The 23,893-nt window shown below is 41.3% G+C and overlaps 2 protein-coding genes across 6 annotated transcripts in view; one reads left to right on the plus strand and one right to left on the minus strand.

The window, feature by feature from the left end:
• Window positions 1-873: 873 nt before the first annotated feature.
• Window positions 874-7,648, plus strand: shisa3 (shisa family member 3). The gene is made up of 3 exons (XM_048522018.2): window positions 874-937; window positions 1,193-2,469; window positions 6,251-7,648. Exons 2-3 carry the CDS (start codon window positions 2,199-2,201, stop codon window positions 6,772-6,774), a joined length of 795 nt encoding a protein of 264 aa, XP_048377975.1. The 5' UTR covers window positions 874-937; window positions 1,193-2,198; the 3' UTR covers window positions 6,775-7,648.
• Window positions 7,649-20,459: 12,811 nt separating this feature from the next.
• The window catches only part of atp8a1 (ATPase phospholipid transporting 8A1), a 348,145-nt gene continuing 344,711 nt past the window's right edge, over window positions 20,460-23,893 (minus strand). For all 5 annotated transcript variants that reach the window (XM_059647441.1, XM_059647433.1, XM_059647431.1 and 2 more), the window contains one exon: window positions 20,460-23,663. In XM_059647441.1, coding sequence (XP_059503424.1) covers window positions 23,566-23,663 — 98 coding nt within the window. In that variant the 3' untranslated portion in view covers window positions 20,460-23,565. The remainder of the gene's footprint in view (window positions 23,664-23,893) is intronic.

Genomic DNA, 23,893 nt, shown 5'->3' on the forward strand with positions numbered 1-23,893 from the left:
TCCGCTCCACACTCCCCTCCAACCCCACCACACCCGGCACCTTCCCCTGCAACCGCAGGAAATGCTACACTTGCCCCCACACCCCCATTCCAGGCCCCAAGCTGACCTTCTACATCAAGCAGATGTTCACCTGCACATCTGCCAATGTGGTATATTGTATCCATTGCACCCGGTGTGGCTTCCACTACATTGGGGAAACCAAGCGGAGGCTTGGGGACCGCTTTGCAGAACACCTCCGCCTGGTTCGCAACAAACAACTGCACCTCCCAGTCGCGAACCATTTCAACTCCCCCTCCTATTCCTCAGACGACCTGTCCATCATGGGCTTCCTGCAGTGCCACAATGATGCCACCCGAAGTTTGCAGGAACAGCAAGTCATATTCCGCTTGGGAACCCGGCAGCCCAATGGTATCAATGTGGACTTCACAAGATTCAAAATCTCCCCTTCCCCCACTGCATCCCAAAACCAGCCCAGTTCTTCCCCTCCCCCCAATGCATCACAAAACGAGCTCAGCTCGTCCCCTCCCCCCACTGCATCCCAAAACCAGCACAGCCTGTCTCTGCCTCCCTAACCTGTTCTTCCTCTCACCCATCCCTTCCTCCCACCTCAAGCCGCACCTCCAGTTCCTACCTGCCACCTCATCCCGCCTCCTTGACCTGTCCATCTTCCCTGGACTGACCTATCTCCTCCCTACCTCCCCACATATACTCTCCTCTCCACCTATCTTCTTTTCTCTCCATCTTCGGTCCGCCTCCCCCTCTCTCCCTATTTATTCCAGAACCCTCTCCCCATCCCCCTCTCTGATGAAGGGTCTAGGCCCGAAACGTCAGCTTTTGTGGTCCTGAGATGTTGCTTGGCCTGCTGTGTTCATCCAGCTCCACACTTTGTTACCGCAGAAATGTTGTCGGTCATCATGTACCCCGTTCTTCGGGACAGGTAAGTTGCAACAAAGTTACACCATAATACTGGGAAATTGTACACTGGCATTGCTTACTGCAGAAGGCTATTAGGGCTGTGTCATTAAATGTACTCAAATCTAAGAAGAACAGATTGTTAATTAGTAAACGAATCAAGAGTTCTATGAAAGAATGATTATCGAATCAGCCAGGATCTCGTTGAACGGTGGGGGAGAATTAATCGCGTACAATTCTACTACTTCTTAAATTCTCATCACTCTTTATATTTCTGCAGTACGTTTACCGTATGGACTACAGCGGTTCAAAGAAAAGGCTTCATTCCACCTTCTGAACGGCAGCTAGAAATGGAAGGTAGCAGCTGTGCCCAGTGAATGAAAACTAATGCAACCAGACCGCCACTGAGGGGCGCGGAAAACTCTCCAGAGGGCCATACCATTTGACTGAATCTTCCTCAAACATCTCGAGTTTGAACTGAAGTTCCTACTACAGACAGAAATCGATCCCGCGCGTTTACTGTGTGCTATCGGTGTTCACGGGGGCGCGTTCAGCGGGGCGTTGGCGCGGGCACGTGCGTCGGAAGCGCGCTCGGCTCGGCTGGGAGGGGCTGGAGCGTGTGGGAGGGAACCTCTGCTGTCCTGCCCAGAGCCCGGAGCTGTCAGCCCCGGGAAGCTCGAACGTTAACACTGAGGTAACTGCGAAGAACATTTGAACGGGGGTGGGGACATATTTGCAACGGGTTGTCAGCCGTTAATGGTTCAAGAAAAGGTTTTGTCTGTAAAGGGCAGTTCTATATTGCCAAGCCCCATTAGGCGCTTGGGGAACAGATCAGATCACAAATGATTTTAAACTCAGCTGAACTTTTTTTTTGCCTTCCATTTGCTAATGCAAACAGAACAAATACTGAGTCCTCGGGTCGATCCGCATTGACCTGAAATAAGGCACCTGAGGTTTGCTGGGGATCTTTTCCTGGAGTTGTGCTGTTAACAATGAGACTTTCAGGATATTCCTGCAGGCTACAATCTTAAAGAGCCCACTCTCACCGCTCACCATTGTTTCGGGAATTGCTTAGAAAGAAAAACTAGTCCAGGCAACGGAAAACAAAACTTTGTTTGCAAGCCATTTAAAAGAAAAGGACACTTTTGGCCCTATTATGAAGCTCTACGTCCGCGCCATGAGGAGGACTTTTCAAAACAGGATGAGTTTTAACGAGACGATGCGAAGTGCAGCAGTTGCGCTGCAGTAAAACGGGGAGAGCGGGTCGCCCAGGGGATTGAGGCAGGATGCTGGCTGTGTTACCTTGCCTGGTCCTCGGCCTCTTCACCTGGAGTGTTGGCATCTGCGGTGCCCAGGGGGAGTTCTGCCACGGTTGGATCGACAATGCGGGCAAATGGCACGACGGCTTCCAGTGTCCTGAGGATTATGATACAACGGACGCCACGACCTGCTGCGGCTCGTGTTCTCTACGTTACTGCTGTGCGGCCGCTGAGGCCAGGCTGGACCAGGGGCTTTGTACCAACGACAGAGAGCAGCAGAACCCCGATTACTCAGCACGTAAGTCTCAGACCCCCCGGAGACCCAGAGCCGAGGCTGCGGCTACACAACCATTTCTGGGCTTAACGCCACTGCACATGGTATTTATAAATAATCGATGCTCGGGTGGAATGATATAAAGCCGCGAAATGTGATTAAAGTACAAAAATTCGCGGTGGTGAGAGTTATTGAAAACAATCAGTTCCCTAAAGTTTGTCTTTACGATCTCCCAGCAGAGTTTATTGCAGATGAGAAACACAGCAGTCTCGGCCAGCTGATCTGTTCGCTCTGAACGGCAGTAACAGGGGAAAAAAAAACAAATCTAATCCTAACAATGGGATTTTAGTCTAGGTTTGGCATTTGTTCTCTCTGAAATATACACACGTTTCTCTCCCCAATTAATAATTGTTCTTCAATACACGTCGGTATGTCATTCCCCTGAAATCGCACTCCTTTGGTTACAATTTGTATTTTTTCCCCATATTGGCATTTTTTTTTAAACCCCGGCTTCTGTTTTTGCGATTCGTCCCGTTTGAAACTTTCTCTAGTTTATTTGTAAACATTATAGCCGTGTGTGACTCTAGGAGCATCGCCCTAAACGCAGCCTGTGTTACTACAATTGTTTGTGGTTTGACTGTAAAACCTCATTTTAAAGTCTGCTAATCTGAGAAAGATCATTCGCAATATCTGGTCAGCGGGTGGACATTTTTCGGAATCGTTTGATGCATTTGGTTTCTCCCCTGGAGTTAGATTTCCAGGAATGGGGAGAAATGGAGTGGTTTTTGACCAACATTCAGCAGAACGTTAAGCTGGAACTCACCATATTCTATAAACTGGAGCCTCCGGCGGCGAGTGGTTAGCTCTTGAGAGACAATTGGAAGTAGTTTTAGAACATTTTTTTAAAAAGTTGTTAATTGGGTTGTTGCCACCCCCCGTCCTTTTACAGTCTGCACCCCAAAGAAAGTTTAATAACGTATTTCTTTTCCAAACTGATATTGAGATTCAGCACATCCGTGCTACACCGTGAAGCGGTGTGCGCAAGGGTTGGGTGTCGAATTAGATTAGTTTAATTTATGGCAGATCCCATTACAGCGGGAGATGGATAGGTGCACGGGAAGGGATAGTGTCTCTTTAAGTGGTGCGCTTATATTGGGAAGTGAAATTGCAGTGAATCAGATGAGCATGAAATTGCATTAGCTCCACGTATAAAGGGACAGAAAGCTAAGCCAGTCTAAACGAGTGTCTGTGACAGCTTTTCTATTGATAACCCTAAGAGATCCAGTCTCACTTTACATTCCTTCATGCTATCAAATACAACTGCAATACCCCGGAACGTGACACTGATGGATCTCCTGGGATCACCAGCAAAAGTCTCCAACTTTCTCCACTTGCTATTAGATTTGCAGAGTTCCGCACTGCCCGGTTTACGACAGGCAGAAATCTAATATCGGACACTGAGGGGTGGGATTAGCGCCGAGGAATTCACTCTCTGTGGAAAACGTTTTAAAAATACTCGGTGAATTATTGATTTAGGAACGGACAGAGTAGTGGAAACGGCCAAAATCCATAACTCACGCTTGACTCTCAAGTACACTCCAACAAGTCGGAAAGGGCATTCAGAGAAATCAACACCGCATCTGGCTTAATTCTATTAGGACTACTGTCAGTCTGGGTGGATTTTCACAGAATAATTTCTGGAATGAAATTTTGAACCAACAAGAGCGGCCAAATACCGGAGGCAAACTGAATAACACACAAATGCTGCGTTTTTCTTATTTCTGCCAAAGGCCAGCTGTCGATTTAAAATAACTTACAGGCACAGTCACTTTTAAAAATTAGTTTAAAACAGCATCAGGTCAAATACATCCATTAAAAGTTGGTGTAAAAAGAATGCGCCAGATTGCTGCAGACCCGGAAATGTGCGATCTAGGAAAGTATTCTGGGACAGGTTTAAGATTGGGATTAAGATTTTTGTTCGTTTTTCTTTTAAGAGTTATGAGAATATTTCGGGAGCATGGCGTAATATACCATTTTGTAATAATTATTTTGACTTCTCACAGTGATTAAGTCCTTATCTAATTGAAAATAATGCAGAAATTGTGAATGTTTTCACACAGGGTTACTCGTGAAACTGGTACGTTGGAGTCGGAGTTACAGGCTCGTTCGAAAAATATGATCACAATTTGTTTATTTTTTTATCTGGTTTAGCTATTTCGAGGATTTATATAGCAGGATCGATTAACGTCGGTATCTCGACATTTTCTGGTTCTTGGGTGAAATAGTTTCAGGAAAACATGCACTTACTAACAACGGGCGTACAAATTATCAACACAATTAGGTGAACCAGAGACAAAGGATTATTGAGAATATCCAACTCTCTGCAACAAACAATTTTAACACTGTTTCATGTCCATCAAAGGTGAAAATTGTACGTTTCACATAGACATATTGAATCAATGTCACTGATTTTCTTGTTCTTTGGAAGTTTTGCTGGAGCGACAGAAATTGCACAATTCGTATTTTGACTGAACAGTGGGAATTATTTCTACAGAACTTCTCTCTCCTTCACTTCGTGCTAAAATGAAGCGCACGTCGCTGCTTGGCGTCTTCTTGTTTTCCCGCTTGTGTACGGCAGGCGTACCGCCGTCTTACATCCATCCTTGCCCCCCACCATCGAGCTGTATCAATTTCCATGCCAGCAGCGAGCAGCCGTTTTCTAGCCAGACCTTTTAGATGGGAAGACGTTTTGTTTTTAAGGTGGTGGAGGGACCATAGTTGTCCTCAGCGCTGTTATGTTTTGGTGGGATTGCCTTACACGTTCATTAACTGGATTCGAATGAGCGGGGATGTTAGGTACTGGGCCATCCACAAAGTGTGTGTTCACTCGCTAGCCCGATCACGCCGGGCTGTGGGTTAGCTGGTGTTAGCCTCGACAGATTCTATACCTCACTCAGTACCCACGCTGGCACTCACCTGCTCTAAGTTTAGAATCGTACTGCTCCTAAGTTTTCTTTTCATTATATCTTGTGATCCACAAGTTTTACGGTAGAATTCCGTCCCGAACTTCAAGATGAAGCAGGAAATAACTTGCTTTTCATATTTTTGAGCAAAAGCGAAGAATGTTGGAAACTTATTATTTAGAACGTAACTCAGATCATATATCAATATTGCCTTTTATTGATGAGCACTTTTTATTTATAAATAAAATCATTTAAGAGATGTGGGCGTCACAGTTATTGCCCATTTCTAATTGCCCAGACGGCGGTTCAGAGTCAGCCACTTTGCTGTGGGCCTGGAGTCATATGTAGGTCAGTACAGGTAAGAACGGTTTTATTAGTCAACTGGAAGCTGGAAGAACATAGCGCGCCAGGCAGCATCTGGAGGAAAGGTCAACGATCTGGGTATTACCCTTCTTCAGAACTGTTTTCTTAGTCAACCGATCGAAGTAGTTTCATGGAAATCCAAATTCCACTATCTGCTTCGGCGGGATTTGCACCAGGGCCTCCAGAACATGAGCTGGGGTCACTGGGTCAATTTAGCGATTGAACCATCATATCCCCCTGAAACTCTTGTCGCCTGCATGCAATGAGTAGATACATTCTTGCCCCATGAGTTAATGTTCACTTTGCTGAGTTCTGGAGATTAGTTAGGGATGTTATCTTAGAATCTGTCAAGGTGACCTAGCACTCTGCAATCTCTCGAAATATAATTAGTATTTGGTTCTGATTATAGTTACCCCGGAGTTTCTATATCTCACTCCCTGTGCTGATTACTAATTCGATATTATTCTGTTTTTCTACAGAGCCCGTCTATATGCCGTTCCTTATCGTCGGTTCCATATTCATTGCTTTCATCATCCTCGGTTCCCTGGTTGCTGTTTACTGTTGTACGTGCCTTAGACCCAAGCAACCAAATCCGCAGCCAATGCGTTTCTCAGTGAGGAACCACCAAACAGAGACCATTCCCATGATCCCAACCTTTACACATTTGAGGACCCCATCCCGGCAGTCGAGCACTGCCACTAGCTCCAGCTCAACCGGTGGCTCCATTCACAGATTCTCCATCGGCAGAACAGAGTCAGGACACGGGTGCCTGGTGGCATCGTCGCCGCCGCCGGTTTACAGCTCCCCTGGGTGCCTGCAGACTGCACAGACCCTACATATCGGCCAGGCCCCGAGCTTTCTGATGCCGCAGCAGTATTTCACTTACACCCTGCAACCAGAGCCATTCACAACAGGCAAAGGTTTCAACGATTTCACTCAGAGCCGGCTGAAGACTCCCGCGCAGGACTCCGAGCAAGTGATATATAGTAACGCGGGTTTATAGAAGAGGGAAAGCAATTTGAAAGAGTCGATCACGCTTCGTAATGACAAGAATAAGTCCCTCTGCCCTTTTGGGAAGGCTTGTTTCTCCTTTCCTGATGGAAGACCGCACTCCCTACTTAGTCAACTGGGAACAGGACCGTGTGGGAGAACTGCCTCCGTGCTCAACAGCGGGGTGGATTTTAATTCCCCACTCCCCAGTCTAACAAAAGAGCTCTGGATTAACGGGGTAGATGGTAAATATGGATGGAGTTCCTCAGCTGAGCCCCGAGCTACTGGTTATTTCCAACTGTACCTTGAAGAGGATAATTTGGCCCAACTTTTCACATCTTACTTTTCAATTTTTCTGACATACAATCCACGCAACGAACTTTCTTATTCACAGTTCACTCTCTCTCTCTCTCTCTCTCACACACCACCCACCCGTCTGCAACCGTCTAAGTCAAATGGAATATTCACGCCCCCCCGCCAATGGAAACTGTTCCGTTTCCCTATTTTAGCATCTTGCTGTCCCCAGGCATGATGAAATCGACAAAATCACCGCCACTGGCCTAACAGTGTAATTAATGAATCCAATCCCAGGCACGAAAACCAAACATTTTAAAATGCGCAAGTATAGTTTATAAAAGGTGAGGAAAACAATCTTTAACCTGCGCATAATTGAAGTACCAGAGCTGCCTGGAAATAAATATTTGACTGGGAAAAAAACAACAGAATTTGAAACAGACTGAGCACTGGCGATTTAAGAGAAAATTGACCTTTTATTCGCTTCCATACTCATATTTTTCCGTATTGAATGCCTTATCTAAATATCCAATTAAAATGAACAATTTATAGACAAATTATTCTTAATTCTCACCTATGCCTTCATATTTACACTACACCTGAATTACTAATTGTTTTAGTCATTATTTTTGCTATTTTAAATGACTGTGTATAGCGAAAAAATATTGCATAGGAATATTTTATGAAATGTTTATTCCAAAATTATGAATTTTAACTTAAAATCTGAAATTAAAATTGTTTTAATAAATCATATTGTGCAAAATAGCATTTGGCAGCAAGGTGCTTTCTTTTCGCTATTCTGGATTAATTTTCTGCATAAGATTAGTGCGAGAGGTACTGCAGACGTGGCTTGGATAAACGCAGACCTCATCTGATCTTGAACTTCACGTTTACTAAATTACAAGCTTCATCTAGGATGGTGATGGCGAGCACGAGGGGGCATAGCTTTAAATTGAGGGGCGAAAGATATAGGACAGATGTCAGAGGTAGTTTCTTTACTCAGAGTAGTAAGGGAATGGAACGCTTTGCCTGCAACGGTAGTAGATTCGCCAACTTTAGGTACATTTAAGTCATCATTGGACAAGCATATGGACGTACATGGAATAGTGTAGGTTAGATGGGCTTGAGATCGGTATGGCAGTTCGGCACAACATCGAGGGCCGAAGGGCCTGTACTGTGTTGTAATGTTCTATGTTCCATGTTCTATAAGAGGAAAAATTGCGTCTACCTTAACCCAGCAAAGCTGGGGTCATCTGTCCGTACAGGAATGAAGGGCTCAGATTACAGTAATTCCAAAGACTATTTACTCACTTAAGGGCTTAAGAGCTACCATCTCAATTATTGTAATATTTTGTTTGAAATAACCGCAGTCTCTTCAAGGTCCCTCTGATTTAAGTACCCTCCTGCCTGACTTGCTGGTTGTTCTAGACATTACCGAGTTACACACAGACAACCTGATCCATCGCTGCTTGGGGCGTGTCTGCGCAAAAGAAACATTAATATCGAGGAAGATATCAAAATACCATGGAAATGCTTACCATCTAATGGATGATCATTCACACACACACAATAGAACCAACAGTCTGATATTTCTTTTACTGAAATGTGTCAAAAGAACTTCAGCTCAGGAGTGTTTGAGAAGTATGCTTTTAAAAAAAAGACAAGTAGTTACAGTACAGGTACTTGTATTCATATAGTGTCGTTGAACCCCATGTGCAATATTCCTCTCACCTGGTGTTCAGTGTAATTCTCAGACACTATCTGGATTTAAAGAAATGGCACAAATCCAAAGTGTGTAAATTTTGGAAGTCTGAGATACTTGCTTCTATTAGTCAAGGCCTTGAATACATGAGCAGTGCGATTATGATGGAGCTGTGGAAGATATTAGTTAGACCGCAGTTGGAATGCTATGTGCAGTTCTGGTCCCCCACAATGGGAGCATGAGATTGCACTGGAGACGTTGCAGAAGAGATTCACCGAAATGTTTTATGGATTTTAATTCTGTAAAGAGATTATATTGTTTTGGGTTGTTTTCCTCAGAGTGGAGAAGATTATGGGACAGTCTGAGGAAGGGTCACTGGACCCAAAACGTTAACTGAGATTTCTCTTTACAGACACTGCCAGACCTGCTGAGTTTTTCCAGTAATTTCTATTTTTATTCGTGAAGGTTGAGAGAGAACCGGATTGTGGTGCACAAAATGATGAGGGGCATAGAAAGAGTAGATAGAAAATATTTCTCATTGGCAAACCATTATCCAGGGGGATTGATTTAAGGTATAGGCAGAAGGCTTGGGAGGAAGTATGTTTTCTCCCTGAGGGTGGTGAATATTTGAAACTCACTGCCAGAAAGGGTGGTAGAAGCAGGAATAATCATAACATTTCTGACATATTTAGATGACTAGTTGAAGTTTCGTTGTATGCAAGGCTGTGGAGCAAATGCTGAGAAATTGGTTTAGAGCAGATGGGAGCTGATGACCAGCATGACCATGATGGGACAGAGAGCCTCTTTCCATGCTCTCAAACTCTATTACTCTATTTAGCATGAAGGTTATTAGGACAGCAGCATAAATTAGCTACTAAAACAGGCTCAAATGTGTGTGTATATTTTCCATTTGATTAAAAACTGAATCTGAATCAGTTCTCAAGGAGTCTGACAGGACAATATTGTTTGCTCTCATTTTTGGGGGCAGGCTGGGGGATGCTAACAAAATTCAATAAATATTTAGTCAGGGAAAAGTTTTGCTCATTTTGTACTGGATGTTAAACAGACAGTGTGACAACTGCGGACAGTGGAAACATTGAGAAAAGCAGCAGATAATTAAAACTGGGCATTCTAAGTATATACATGAAGCAATGTATGTTTCAAGATAACTTTGCTGAGGAAAACATATGGATCAGAAAAAGGAGTTAAAGGATAGATCTTTCAGTGTTGCGGATGCACCACCATTGAATATATTTCAGATGAAGTTAGAAACATTCTTTTTGCCTCTCTCAGGATCAAGGGATATGAGGAGCAGGCAGGATAGTGAAGTTCATAGAAAAGACCAGCCCGCATTACACTGAATAGGCTTGGAGTGTTTTAAGGTCCTTTCCTCCTTCTATCTCTTATGTTCTTAGTACTCACAAGTAATATGTAAAGGGGACAAATTCCAGCAACTGCACATACAATAAAATGCATAAAATCTTAAGAGTTGCAATCCAGGGTGCCCTGCTCCTGCAGATGCTGCACGATTACAGCATCTTGCAGAGATGTTCACTAATAAAATATATGGAAGCATGTGGCATTCTGTGCTTACCTGATAGGTACATAGTGACCAGGTGACAAAAAGCTGGTACTTGTCCATTCAATGGAAGTACCCTTTTAATAGCTTGGCAATTCTTATTTACAGCCAAACAACCACAATGAAAAGACACTAAAAATTAACTATGACGCATTTTGATTCATTCTTAAAATGTGATTAATTTCTAGAGATTTTAAAAATACAAACTTTATAAAAATGTTCTCCTTGTCTCTTTCATTTCTCTCTTAATCAAAATGTAGTGATCATTTCATTTTGCTTTCTGTTTCCAATTGTGACATTAATTGACATAGTCTAAGATTTCCTGGTCAGACTGTGATAACAAAGTGTGGAGCTGGATAAACACCGCAGGCCAAGCAGCATCTTAGGGGCATAAAAGCTAATGTTTTGGGCCTAGACCCTTCATCAGTAAAGGGGGATGGGGAGAGGGCTCTGAAATAAATAAGGAGAAATGGGGAGGTGGATCAAAGATGGATAGAGGAGAACTTAGGTGGAGAGCATCTGCAGTTCCCATTATCTCTGATACAATTTTAACCTCACTGCGAAGCCTCTTCCAGGGATGCCTAACCTGAAGATGTTACCCTCCTCCCTCCGGCCAAACCTCAGGGGATCTCTCTCCCATTGTAATTCCCTTGTACCTCTACAGGCTCCATCCCCGCCCCTTTAACTTGTCTGTCTTCTCTCCACCTGTCTTCTCCTCTATCCATCTTCGATCCGCTCCCCCTCTCTCCCTACTTATTTCAGAACCCTCTCCCCATCCCCCTTTTCTGATGAAGGGTCTAGGCCCAAACATCAGCTTTTGTGCTCCTGTGATGCTGCTTGGCCTGCTGTGTTCATCCAGCTTCACACTTTGTTATCTCGGATTCTCCAGCATCTGCAGCTCCCATTATCTCTGATACAATTCCTGGTCAGACCATGCTTTCTTAAGTAATGATATATAGTCAGATTGGTGAAGGAGGTATACATTAAGTTGTCTCATTCCTACAGGGTCTACACATGCTTTAAGAGGTGCTATATTTGTTCAATTGTTGGTGGATTGAATCTTCCAGTGAAAAAAGCTACACAAAATGGGCAAATGGAAGAGGAACAATCATTTGCTTGCTGGTCACTGCAAACCTAAGTCTTTTAGCTTATTTTGAACACAACAGGCAACATGGCATTTCAAAACAGGTAGCAGGCTCCATTTATAATTCCATGCGCAAATTTGTAAACTATGAGTCAGATTAAAGAGATGAACATGTGGCTGGAAGACTAGTGTTGAAGAAGCTGTGCACTGGCACTAGTTTTAGGGAAAGTGGGATTTGTACCAATGGGTTAGTCTTCAAAGCTACTCTAGGAGCCAGAAGTCACAGAAACCCATAAAATTCTAACATAACTAGACAGGGTAAGTTCAGGAAAGATGTTCCTGATGATTGGTGAGTGCAGAAACAAGGATCACAGCCTAAGGACATGGGATTGGCCATCTTCTACTGAGCTGAGAAATCCAGACAATGGTGAGTCTGTGGAATTCTCTGCCACAGAAAATCAACTTTGGGAAGATGTGGTGAATCAAAAAGTAAACCCATGGACAAAGGGAAAGCTAATATTGCAGGAAATGGTAAATAAACCTTTGTAGGGAGGGATTGAGCATACAAATCAAAAAGGGTAGATCAACAAATACCGGTATTTCTGTTATAATGTGTTTCTTGTTAATACAAATTGGCTATAATGTGATTGATAAATAGTGGGGGCTGTTTGGATAATGCAAAATTTCTACTATGGGTGCCACAATTTTCTATTGCATGAGATCGCACAAGAACACAACTATTGTGTTATGGGAGAACTACCTGTTAGATGATAAGTTCTATAAAGAATAAAAGGATACTACTGAGAACTTTGTGTCTTATTGCACATAGAATCCATGCAGTGCAAAATCTGGGCATTTGGTCCATTGAGCCCACAACGATCCCGACCTATTCCATCTCTATAACCCTGCACTTTCCATAGCTAATCCATCCAGCCTGCACATCCCTGGACGCTTGGAGTAACTTAGCATGGCCAATCCACCTAACCTGCAGATCTTTGGACTGTGGGAAGAAACCCACGCAGACACGGGGAGAATGTATAAACTCCACACAGTCAGTCGCTTAAGGCTGGAATCAAACTCAGATTGCTGGAACTGTGAGGAAACAGTGCTAAGCATTGAGCCACTGCGCACTTAGCATTCAAAACAAAACAGATGAATTGAGTATGCAAACATAATAAGCACATTGTTTCCAGTTGATGACACGACTGCACTGGTCAATTTCTAGAATAAAACATGGCTTAGTGCGGCTTGATGTTTTTATCGTGTAGTTAGCTAACATTGTGATTAGTCTCTGACATGTATCCACACAAAACTGCTGATGTCTATAACAACAGAACAAAATACTATTACACAAAGTAAAACAAAACCAAGGCAAATACAGAAAACAGTTAAATCGAGAAATGACAGTAAAATGAAGTTTCAACCTTTTCCCTGAATCCATCTGCCACAGTGACTCAAGTACGGAAAATCACACCCCCATCTGAAATCCTTAAGTTTCTGCTTAACTGACACCCGGCAGTTTCATTGCCATGGACCATCGAGGCAATTCAATGAGTCTTTTTCAAGATCGCCAACCAACTTGGAAGGTTTAAACTTTGTGGGATCTGATAAACTGCAGATTTTGGACTAAATTTTCCTGGTGCGGAAGGCTTACAAACTAATGTCTTATGCTGAGACAAGTGCTAACCTAAACTCTTTCTGAGGGGACAAACTAAACTGGTTTCTGAACTCCACGCTGGTGTTTCCTGAGTTGAATTAAAATAAAACATGCTCAATCCTCAATTACTCGGAACAGGAAACAAAGCCAATGGCCTTAAATAATAACCTGCCTGTAATATAAACAATATCCTTCCATCAATACCGCAGAAGTATTTAATCACTTGCCATCTGACAAATGCTGAAGTTAGGTCACTGTTACAGAAAAACACACCGGCTATTGAAAAAGAAATAACCAACAGCCATCTGCCTCTATTTTGAAATCCAAATTCCAAAAATTATAGTAATACATCTAAACTATAACCCTTTGTCTCGTAAGTACAATCTGATAGCCATTATGGAGATATCGCTGCTGGATGGTGTTAACCGGGATCTGAGTCCCGAAGGGTACAGGGCATTTGGGAAGTACAGGAAGCAAGGAAAAGGTGGAAGGATAGCTCTGTTAATCATGGGGATATTAGCGCATTAAAAAGGAATGAAAGAAGTTTAGGAAATGGCTTGGGTAGAGATGTGAAATGACAAAGGCATGAAGTCACTTGTCACACGTAGGGATGGAGCATAAGGAAAGTAATAATAGAAACTTGTGACAAAGGGACAGCAACAATCATTGGAAATTTTCGTCAATTTACAAACTTCCAAAATCAGGCGGCTAAAGGTATCCTAGCTGAGGAGTTCTTGGAATGTTTCAGGAACAGTTTCTTAGAACACATCGTGGAGCCAACCAGAGAGTAATGTGCAATGAGACAAGATTAATGAATGATCTCAGTGAAGACAAAACTAGGTAAGAGCAACAATCATGATTGAATTTTACATTTTTTTTGAGAGAAGGGCGAAATGATCTTTTGTCGTTTAAATAAAATCAATTGAAAACATTAAAGCTGAGTTAGCTAGAGTTAATTGGGAGAAAAAAAAAGATCAACAGGGATGCAGGGGCAGACATTTACAGGAATGATTCAGAATATGCCGAATAGATACATTAAGAGTAAGGTACGATCTAGGGGATAGACACACCACCTGTGGTTGACGAGAAATACTCAAAATATTACTAAACTTAAAGGAATTTCATGTGGACAGTAAGAAGATTGGACAGAGTATCAAAAAAATGACAAAAATATTAACAAAGCAGGGAAATTACAGCATGAGAGGAAGCTAGCTATAAATGTAAAATATTATTAAGATGTTTTCAAGAGTATTTAATAACGAAGTGCTAACAAGAGAGCATTGTCCCAATTGAAAGTGAATCTGGAGAATCAATCATAGAAAATAAGGAGTTGGCAGACAAATTGACAGGCATTTTGCACCAATCTTCACTATGGATGACCACAGTCATGTCCCAGAGCAGCAATGAATCAAGAAGTAGAACACGAGGAGAAATTCAGGAAAATTAGAATCAGCAGAGAAAAGTTACTGTATAACATTTTGGAGCTATGGGCTGACAAATGCTTGGAGCCAAGTTGACTTCATCCTAGGGGCTTTAGATAGTTGATGTATTGATTTTAATTTTCCAAAGCTCCTGTAATCAAAACTAATTGCTTTATTTATAAAAAGAGAAAGACAGAAAGATGGAAACTATAGACCAGTTTGTTTAACATCTGTCACAGGCAAGATGTTAGAAACTATTAACGAAGTTAGCTTTGTTAAGTTCAAATTAGTCAGACAGGGTCAACATGGTCGTGTCAGGATGAAATCACATTTAACCCATCTATTCGAGTTCTTTGAAGAAGTAACAAGTGCTGTGGTTGAAGAGAAATTAGTGGATGTGATAAAGTGCCACATCAAGGGATATTGCAGGAAATGAAAGCACATTGTGTCGGGGGTAGCATATTGTCAAACATAAATAATTTGTTGGCTAACAGAGAGCAGCGAGTTGCCATAAATGTCTTTTCCCAGTCGGCAAGATGGAATGAAAATTGTGCCACAGGGATCAGTGCTGGAACCTCTATGGTTTATGATTCATTGCAGTTACTGAGGTGAAGGGAAGGTAGAGTTGCCAAATTTGCTGATGATACAAATGTGAGTAGGAATGTAAATTGTAAAGGTGACAAAGTAGAAAAGTATTGACAGGTTAAGTGAGTGGGAAAAGATGTGGCCAATGGAGAACAATCTGGCAAGATGAAAAATTGTCCATTTTTGGAGGAACAATAAAAATGAAACATCTAAAGAAACTCAGCAATTCTGGCAGTATCGGTGGAGATTGAAATAAAGTTAACATTGACAGTTCACTTTGACTTGAAAATTTGTCCTTATTTTCATTTGTCAAAGTGGGGGAAGGTGGCTTCAGTCGAATGGGAAATTATAAAAGCAGTGGTAAAGGAGAAGGTAGGAGAGCCGGTTAATTTTGAGGTTGATGGCTACTGGAAATTGAAAAGGAGGAGACAGAACGTGTGAATGTTATATTGTACCAAGGAACCTTAAAAGCATAGGGAAACTTGACAATATAAAAATTTAAAGGCTTTGCATCTTAATTCATGAGGCATTTGGACTAAGGTAGATAAAGTGATAGTGCAAAACAAGGTCGCAAAGATTTCACCTAATAAAAGCCAGGGGAGAGTTCAGGAGAAGTTATTAAAATTTCAAGAACAAGTAATGGGACAGGCAATATGGAAAGGGTCAGGCAGAAGAGATAAGGTGACAACTATGAGAAGTGGGGGGGGGGGGGCAGTCAATGCATGACTGAGGTTTTGCAATTAAATGTGCACAGTCCATGAAACAAGGTAAATGAGCTTGTAGTGCAGATTGAAATTGGTAGGTACGATGTTGTGGGCGTCACAGAGATGTAGCTGCAAGGGGATCAATGGCTGGCAACTAAATATTCATGGATACATGTCTTATCAAAAGGACAAGCTGATTGGCAGAGGGGTCAGAGGGTGTGGGTTGAGTTGAGAAACCACAAAGGAAAAAGAGACCCTGATGGGACTTACATACAGGTCTCCCAGCAGTAGTCAGGATGTGGAGCAGAAAATAAATCAGGAGATAAGACATACAAGAAATGCACTATTATAATAGCCATTGAACTTCAATATGCAGGAGGACTTGGACAATCAATTTGGCACTAAATTCCAAGAATGTCCATAAGATGGATTTTTTTGGAGCAGGTTAGGGTAGAACCCACAAGGTGACAGTCAATTCTGGATCTGGTGAAGTGTAATGAGGCAGACTTGATTAGCGAGCTTAAGGTGAAGGATCTGACAGTGACACAACATGAGAGTTTACATCTCGCAATCTGAAAAATCGTAGATTGTATCAGATGTAACTGTATTACAGTTAACTACAAAGACATGAGAGAAGAGCTGACCAGAGTTGATTGGAAGGGGATCCCAGCAGAGAAGACAGTGGAACAGCAATGGTACGAGTTTCTGGGGGTAATTTGGGAGGCACAGGAGAAATTCATCCCAAGGAAGAAGAAACATACTAAGAGGAGAATAAGGCAACCGTGGCTGACAAGGTAAGTCAGGGACAACATAAAGGCTGAAGAAAAAACATAAAATGTGGTGAAGATTAGTTGGAAGCCACAGGTTTGGGGAGACTTCAAAAGTCAGCAGAGGACAACTAAGAAAACAATAAAGGGATAGAAGATGAAATATGAGAATAAACTAGATAGTAATATAAAAGCAGATTGCATGTCTTTTATTTGATATCAAAAAGGTGAGAGAGAGGCATGAGTAGGCATTGGACTGCTGGAAATTGAAGCTGCAGGAGTAATAATGGGAAACAAAGAAATGGCAGAGGAACTAAATAGGTTCTTTGTATCAGTCTTTAAGTGGAAGATACCCGCAGTATACCCAAACTTCAAGAGAGTAAGGGGGCATAAGTCAGTGTAGTGGTTATCACTAAGGAGGTGGTGGTGGGAAAGCTGAAAGGTCTGAAGGTGGATAAATAACCTGGATCAGACAGACCCTATCCTAGGGCTCTGAAGGAGATAACTGAGAATATAGTGGAGGCAGTGGTGGTGATCTTTCAAGAACCACTAGAGTCAGGGAGGGTCCCAGAGGACTGAAAAATGGCTAATGTAACATCCCTGTTTAAGAAGGGAAGGAGACAGGCAAAAGATGGGAAGCTGTAGGCTGAGTTTTCCTGAGTTTGACAAGATTTTAGAATCTGTTATCAAGGATGAAATGTCAGAGACTCCCACTCCACACACCAGGCCTTGTTGCCACATAGCCTGCACTCCATGCCCCCCACTGTTCGTCACTAAGTCCCCACTAATAACTAATCACCCTCCCAGCCTGATCATTAGCAATTCCTTTACCTGTCCAACTATCTTTCTCTCTCTTTGGGCTCTGTCCCATCGTTTACTCACGACCCAACCCACCTCTCTATTTTCTGCATATAAGCTGATGTTTTCCCAGCCACCATCAGTTCTGAGGAAGGGTCACCAGACCCGAAATGTTAACTCTGTTTTCTCCTCCACTGATGCTGCCAGACCTGCTGAGCTTTTCCAGCAACTTTGTTTTTGTTCCTGGTTTACAGCATCGGCAGTTCTTTTGGTTTTTATGAAATGCATGGTACTTGGAAGTGTATGGTAACATAAGGCTGAGTCAGCATGGCTTCACAAAGGGGAAGCCATGTCTGACAAAGCTGTTAGAATTCTTTGAGGAAGTAATGAGCAAGTTAGAAAAGGGAGCTGGCATGATCTATTTATCTAAATATCCCAGGGTTTTAGGGGCAAGGTATAGCATGGATAAATGTTTGGTTAACTGGCAGAAGACAGAGTAGGGATAAAGGGTGCTTTTCAGGATGGCAGCCAGTGCCAGTGGAGTTCTGCAGGGGTCAGTGTTGGGATGACAACTATTCATCTTATATGTTCACAATCTAGGTTGGGATAAAAAGCTCTTTTTCGGAATGGCAACCGGTGACAAGTCGTGTCCCGTAGGGTTCAGTGTTGGGACCGCAGCTGTTCACTTTATATATTAATGATCTGGATGAAGGGACTGGGGACATTCTGGCAAAGTTTGCTGATGATACGATGATCGGTGGACAGCCCGGCAGTACTAAGGAAGTGGGGAAGCTGCAGAAAAATTTAGACAGTTTAGGAGAGTGGTCCAGGAAATGGCTGATGAAATTCAACATGAGTAAATGCAAGGCTTTGCAATTTGGAAAAAAGAATACAGGCATGGACTATTTTCTAAACAGTGAGAAAATTCGTAAAGCAGAAGTACAAAGGGATCTAGGAGTGTTGGTTCAGGATTCTCTAAACGTTAACTTGCAGGTAGAGTCTGCGATTAAGAAAGCGAACGTAATGTTGTTTATCTCAAGAGGGTTGGAATATAAAAGCAGCCATGTGCTTCTGAGACTTTATAAAGCTCTAGTTAGGCCCCATTTAGAATACTGGGTCCAGTTTTGGGCCCCACACCTCAGGAAGGACATACTGGCGCTGGAGCGCGTCCAGCGGAGATTCACATGGATGATCCCTAGAATGGTACGTTTAACGTACGATGAATGGCTGAGGGTCCTGGGATTGTATTCATTGGAGTTTAGAAGGTTGAGGGGAGATTTAGAAAGGGTGGACGCTGGGAAGTTATTTCTGTTAGGTGGGGAGACTAGGACCCATGGGCACAGCCTTAGAATTAGAGGGGGTAAATTTAAAATGGAAATGAGGAGATGTTTCTTCAGCCAGAGTGTGGTGGCCCTGTGGAATTCATTGCCATGGAGCGCAGTGGAAGCTGGGACGTTAAATGTCTTCAAGGCAGAGATTGCGTAATTCTTGATCTTGCAAGGAATCAAGGGCTACAGGGAGAGGGCACTTCAACTCCACTTCCCTGCACATTAGCCATGATTAAATGGCAGAGTGGACTCGATGGGCCGAATAGCCTTACTTCCACTCCTATGTCCGATGGCCTTATAGATGAAGGAACTGATGGCAATGTTGCTAACTCAGCAGATGACACAAGAATAGGTGGAGGGACAGGTAGTGTTGAAGAAGGGGGAGCTGCAGAAAGATTTGGACAGGCAAAAATAGTGACCAAAGCAGTGCCAGAAAGAACACAATACGTGAAAGTGAGAGGTTATGCATTTTCATAGGAAGAATAATGCCTTAGATTATTTTGTAAATGGGGAAAGGCTTTGAAAATCTGAAGCACAATGGGACCTAGGAGTCCTAGTTTAGAATTCTTTTAACACTAACATGCAGGTTCAGTTGGGGCTTAGGAAAACAAATGGGAATCATAAAATCCCTAGTATGCAAACAGGCCATTTGGCCCAACTGGTCCATACGTCCTCTCCAAAGGGCATCCCACCCAGACCCATTCCTCTAACCATGCATTTCCCATGTCCAACACACCTAACCTAAACATCCCAGGGCACTATGGGCAATTTAGCATGTCCAATCCACCTACCCTGCACATCTTTGGGCTGTGGGATGAAGCCAGAGCACCCGGAGGAAATCCACACAGACACAGGGAGAATGTGCAAACTCCACACAGTCACCAGAGGCTGGAATTGAACCCGTGTCCCAGGCACCGTGAGGCAGCAGAGCTAACCACTGTGCCGCCGTGCTGAATGTTAACATTTATTTTGAGAAGGTTAGAATACAAGAGTAGTCATGTGCTTCTGAGGTGATAGAAGACTCTCAGCAGACTGTATTTGGAATATAGTAAGTAATTTTGGGCTCCATATCTAAGGATGGATGTGCTGGCCTTGGAAGGGATCCGGAGTAGGTGCACAAGAATGATCCTAGGGATGAAGGGGCTGTTATGAGGAGTGTTTGAGAACTTTGGGTCTGTACTCGATGGAGTTTAGAAGGATGAAGGGGCATTTCATTGAAAGTTGGTAGAGTGGATGTGGAGCAGATATTGCCTCTAGTAGGAGTCCAGGACCTGACAGCATAGCCTTGCAGTGAAGGGTGATGCTTTAAAACTGAGATGATGCAGAATTTTCTCAACCAGAGGGTGGTGAATTTGTGGAACTCACTGCCACAGAGAGCTTATTATTTAGTGTATTTAAGACAAACAACAGGGATCAAAGGTTACAGGGAGACAGAAGAACAGAGTTGAGAAACATTTAAGCCATGTTCAAATGGTGCAGCAGACTTGACGGGCAAAAAAAAACCTAATCCTGCTCCTACATATTATCGTCTTTTCATTATTTATAACATTTACTTTCTGCAACCTCACTGTCAATGGATCTTGTGTCTGTAACCTTTTGATTTATGTTTCCCTATCATGGTCATCATAATCATTTAGTGCTAACTTCCTTTTCTTTTCCTACTTCACATTTCTTTGTACTGAATTGTTGATGCCATTTATTCCTTTTGTAATTTTTTTTTCCTGGCAGTATGTGAAAATAGCCGTACAAATGCTAAAATAAAACATGAAACATAAATGGTCCGGTTTGTAAATTTAGTTTTATTACGTGATCCTTATGACAACCAAAAGACAAAACATTTAAGGACTGCAACTGCCACCATGCAATTCACAAAAGCCAATGGCAAGTAACAGACAAAAAAGAACAGTACTAAGATTTACAACAAAATATAAAACAGTGCATTTCCATACAATAATTTAGAACTAAACCTGAGATGTACAATGGAAGTTGAATTTGAAGGTCACCATTCATGCAGTGCAAAACCATACCACAGGGCAATTTAATCAACATTTTGGACATTTGACAGAAAAATCCTACTCTAGTGTAAAGAATATGTTCATCTTTACATGACATTCAAGCCAAATTTTATCATTAAATTAGACTGATTTAAGTATTATGCAAGACTGGCAACAATGGAAGGCAAATTTTGTTACCGCATTACTAATGCAGTAAACATGCATTAAACCTCTTTCTTTGTTGTCACGCTGAACAAAACAATCAAGGCAAATTCTTTTCAAATTTGATTTCTTGTTTTTAAGTAGTCTTATTCAAAAGTATCAAAATTTTCACATCTGAATTTATTTTTAAAGTCTTGTAAAGCAAAGTGTACATTCCATAGCCAATTTGGATACAACCTTTCACAGAACCAAATGGACACAGATAAGTGTGTGAACTACAAACGTACAAAACAATTTAAAGCTGTCATTCACTTGTATTAAAGGTTTTTATTCTGAAATGGAGAATATACATAATGATTGTCGGGAAACAATTTCTTTGTTCATCATAAATTACTGCATGATGTTACCTTTCATTAATGGTGTCTAACCTTGCAGATGATGTGTGGCAAGATCAGAAAACTAGTCATGCAGTAACAATGTTTCATGTAATTGGTCTCATGCAATTAGACAAGAATATAGACAGGACAATCAAACACACCACAGTTAGCCTCACATATTGGAGGAAGATGGTAACTGTTATTGATTAAAAGACACCACAAAATAATCACATACTTTGAAACTTCTAGTGCTACGACATTCATTAAATTATTTTGACAAACACAGAACATGTGCCAAATAGAGAAAGCACATGAGCATATCAAGCTGCAAATCAAGGGATAACAGTAACTGGATTTTGTTCTCAAAGCACTTGTGTGTTTTTATTTCATCCTTGCTACTCCTTTCAAGTTTTTTAAAAAAAAATTGTAATCTGTAACATTGGTTTGCTATTTTTTTTTCAGGAACTGCAACAGTCGCAAAAATTGCCTTTAAGTTACTTTGAGAGGATGGAATATTACAAAGATACCGGTTACGCTGTCTTTGTGTTATGTCCCATTGTTTGCTGAAGTTCAGTTTCATAGCTGACACGCATCCAAATCTAGACATTCTGTGGCAAATATTCAATGGTAAAATGAAGCATTACATTACCGTTTGCATTAGTTATACAAAAATTCACATAAATAAACCAGATCAAATGGAATGTTGACATACGATTTTCAAAATCTGGGTTATACTTCACTGTCAAGGCAGTTTAATGCATAAAACACACACTACTGTGAATAAATTGTAAAGGATGCGTCTCTATGAAGTTAAAACTTAAGGTTCCATGGTGAGGTCACATCCAAGTTTCTGTTGTCAGTGATGCATAAATTGTGACAACCACAGAATTATACATTCAAGACAAAGTAAATTTGATTCAACATGTAACGGGAAGGAAATTACTGTTTTGATTTTGTAAAAATGGCAGTTTTTTAAAAAAAGTAATGTGAACCAAATTGCTTGGCACAATTCACCAGTATTACTGAGTAAATCATGTAAAGTTCATATGCTGCAAACAAACAAATTTTAGCTCACATTTACCAGAAAATAGACTGGAATTGAAATATTATTCGAATTGGCACATTTACACATGTAACTAAATAACCTAAACAAACCTAACACAAAACAGAACTTGACTTAACCTTTTAAGAGATGGTAGCCAGGAAAACAAACCTTTGTATTAATTTTTAATCAAGTATGTTTTTGACATGTGTGCACAAAAAATGGTGCAGTGGGGGAAGGATAACCCTCATATTCTTTTTGAAACAATGTTTGTGGAATATTAAATCCATTAAAAAGTCACTAATTTCACAAGCGTGTACAGTAGGGTATGTAGCCTGTAACAGAAAAGACAAACATTGCCTAATATTTAAATTCATTTTCAGAACGAAGCAAAGAGAAAAACATATCCTAGGACATAGCCTGTGAAAAACACAAGTTGTGAAGCAAATACCAAGAGGGCAGGAGTCTTAATTTTGAACAAGCACTGCATATGCAAAACACATTTCAGAAAAACTGAAGGCAAGTTACAAGTGGGACTTGAAATTTGTTTCAGTCCTTTGACAATAGAATTGGGCTAATGTCAAATCCATCAACTGAACAGATTAGAAAACTGTTGAATAAGGCTTTATGCAGAGTTTTAATTTTGGCAAGTAGAAGGTTTGGCAACTGGAAGAAGAGTATTAGTATAATGTTTAATACTGCATTACTAAGATAGCTTTTAGCATTTGGGACAGATTCCCATTCAGTTTGCAATTTTTCAGTGACTTAAACATTAAAATATATTCCAGAATCATTATGCTAGACTTATAATAGATATAGTTCACTAAAAAGTTCGTAAATTCAAAATCAGTAGTAAGCTATCAAAAAACAAGGTTGAAATGGTATACATAGTGCAGGAAAATTTAGGGAGTGATGCTCAATTTTCTACAATGTTCATACTGTTCAGGGTTTAAAATCAAAACATTACTCATATTTATATGTTTGTATTTTTAAAACAAATACGTCAAAAGACAGGGATAACATGACAAATTTCAAGTCCTGGCAATCTTGTCGTTAACATGTATTGTAAGATGCTGATATTCTAAAAGAGTGTGTTTATGCTAACATAGATCTGCACAGTGTTTGTGTCTGTTTAATACACAACAAAAGTGATTAGCACTTTGCTCCTTCATGAAACATACAAAGACCAACTTATCTGTGTCTTTGCAGGATCTTTACAGCTACATTTTTCATTATCAGATCTGCAACTTTTGAAGTCCAATGTTGCATGCTTATTGAAAGCACTTGTTTGTAGTCCACATATTAAGTGTTTACCAGTCATCTTGTCTTTGTTTTGTGGTGTCGTAGGCCCTGACCACTTCAGACTGGGACACAATACCATTCTCATCTTGGGAGAAGGCATAACCATCTATAAAAATAAAAATAAAATGGCACATCACATACAAAAACTCAACAAGTTACTGAGCAATGAATTGTGAAATAACTTATTGTCATTATATTATCAAAATTAATTAATTTCACACTTTAAATGAAGTATAAAGTAAATTTCTCAACATTGTGCTAGTAAGTTATTAGGTACTAAAAGAGGGATTCCCCACAGGTGCAAAATGTGAGATGCTGACACCATTATTTTAGGAA

This window comes from Stegostoma tigrinum, chromosome 1, assembly GCF_030684315.1.
Source record: "Stegostoma tigrinum isolate sSteTig4 chromosome 1, sSteTig4.hap1, whole genome shotgun sequence".
Taxonomy (NCBI): Eukaryota; Metazoa; Chordata; class Chondrichthyes; order Orectolobiformes; family Stegostomatidae; genus Stegostoma; species Stegostoma tigrinum.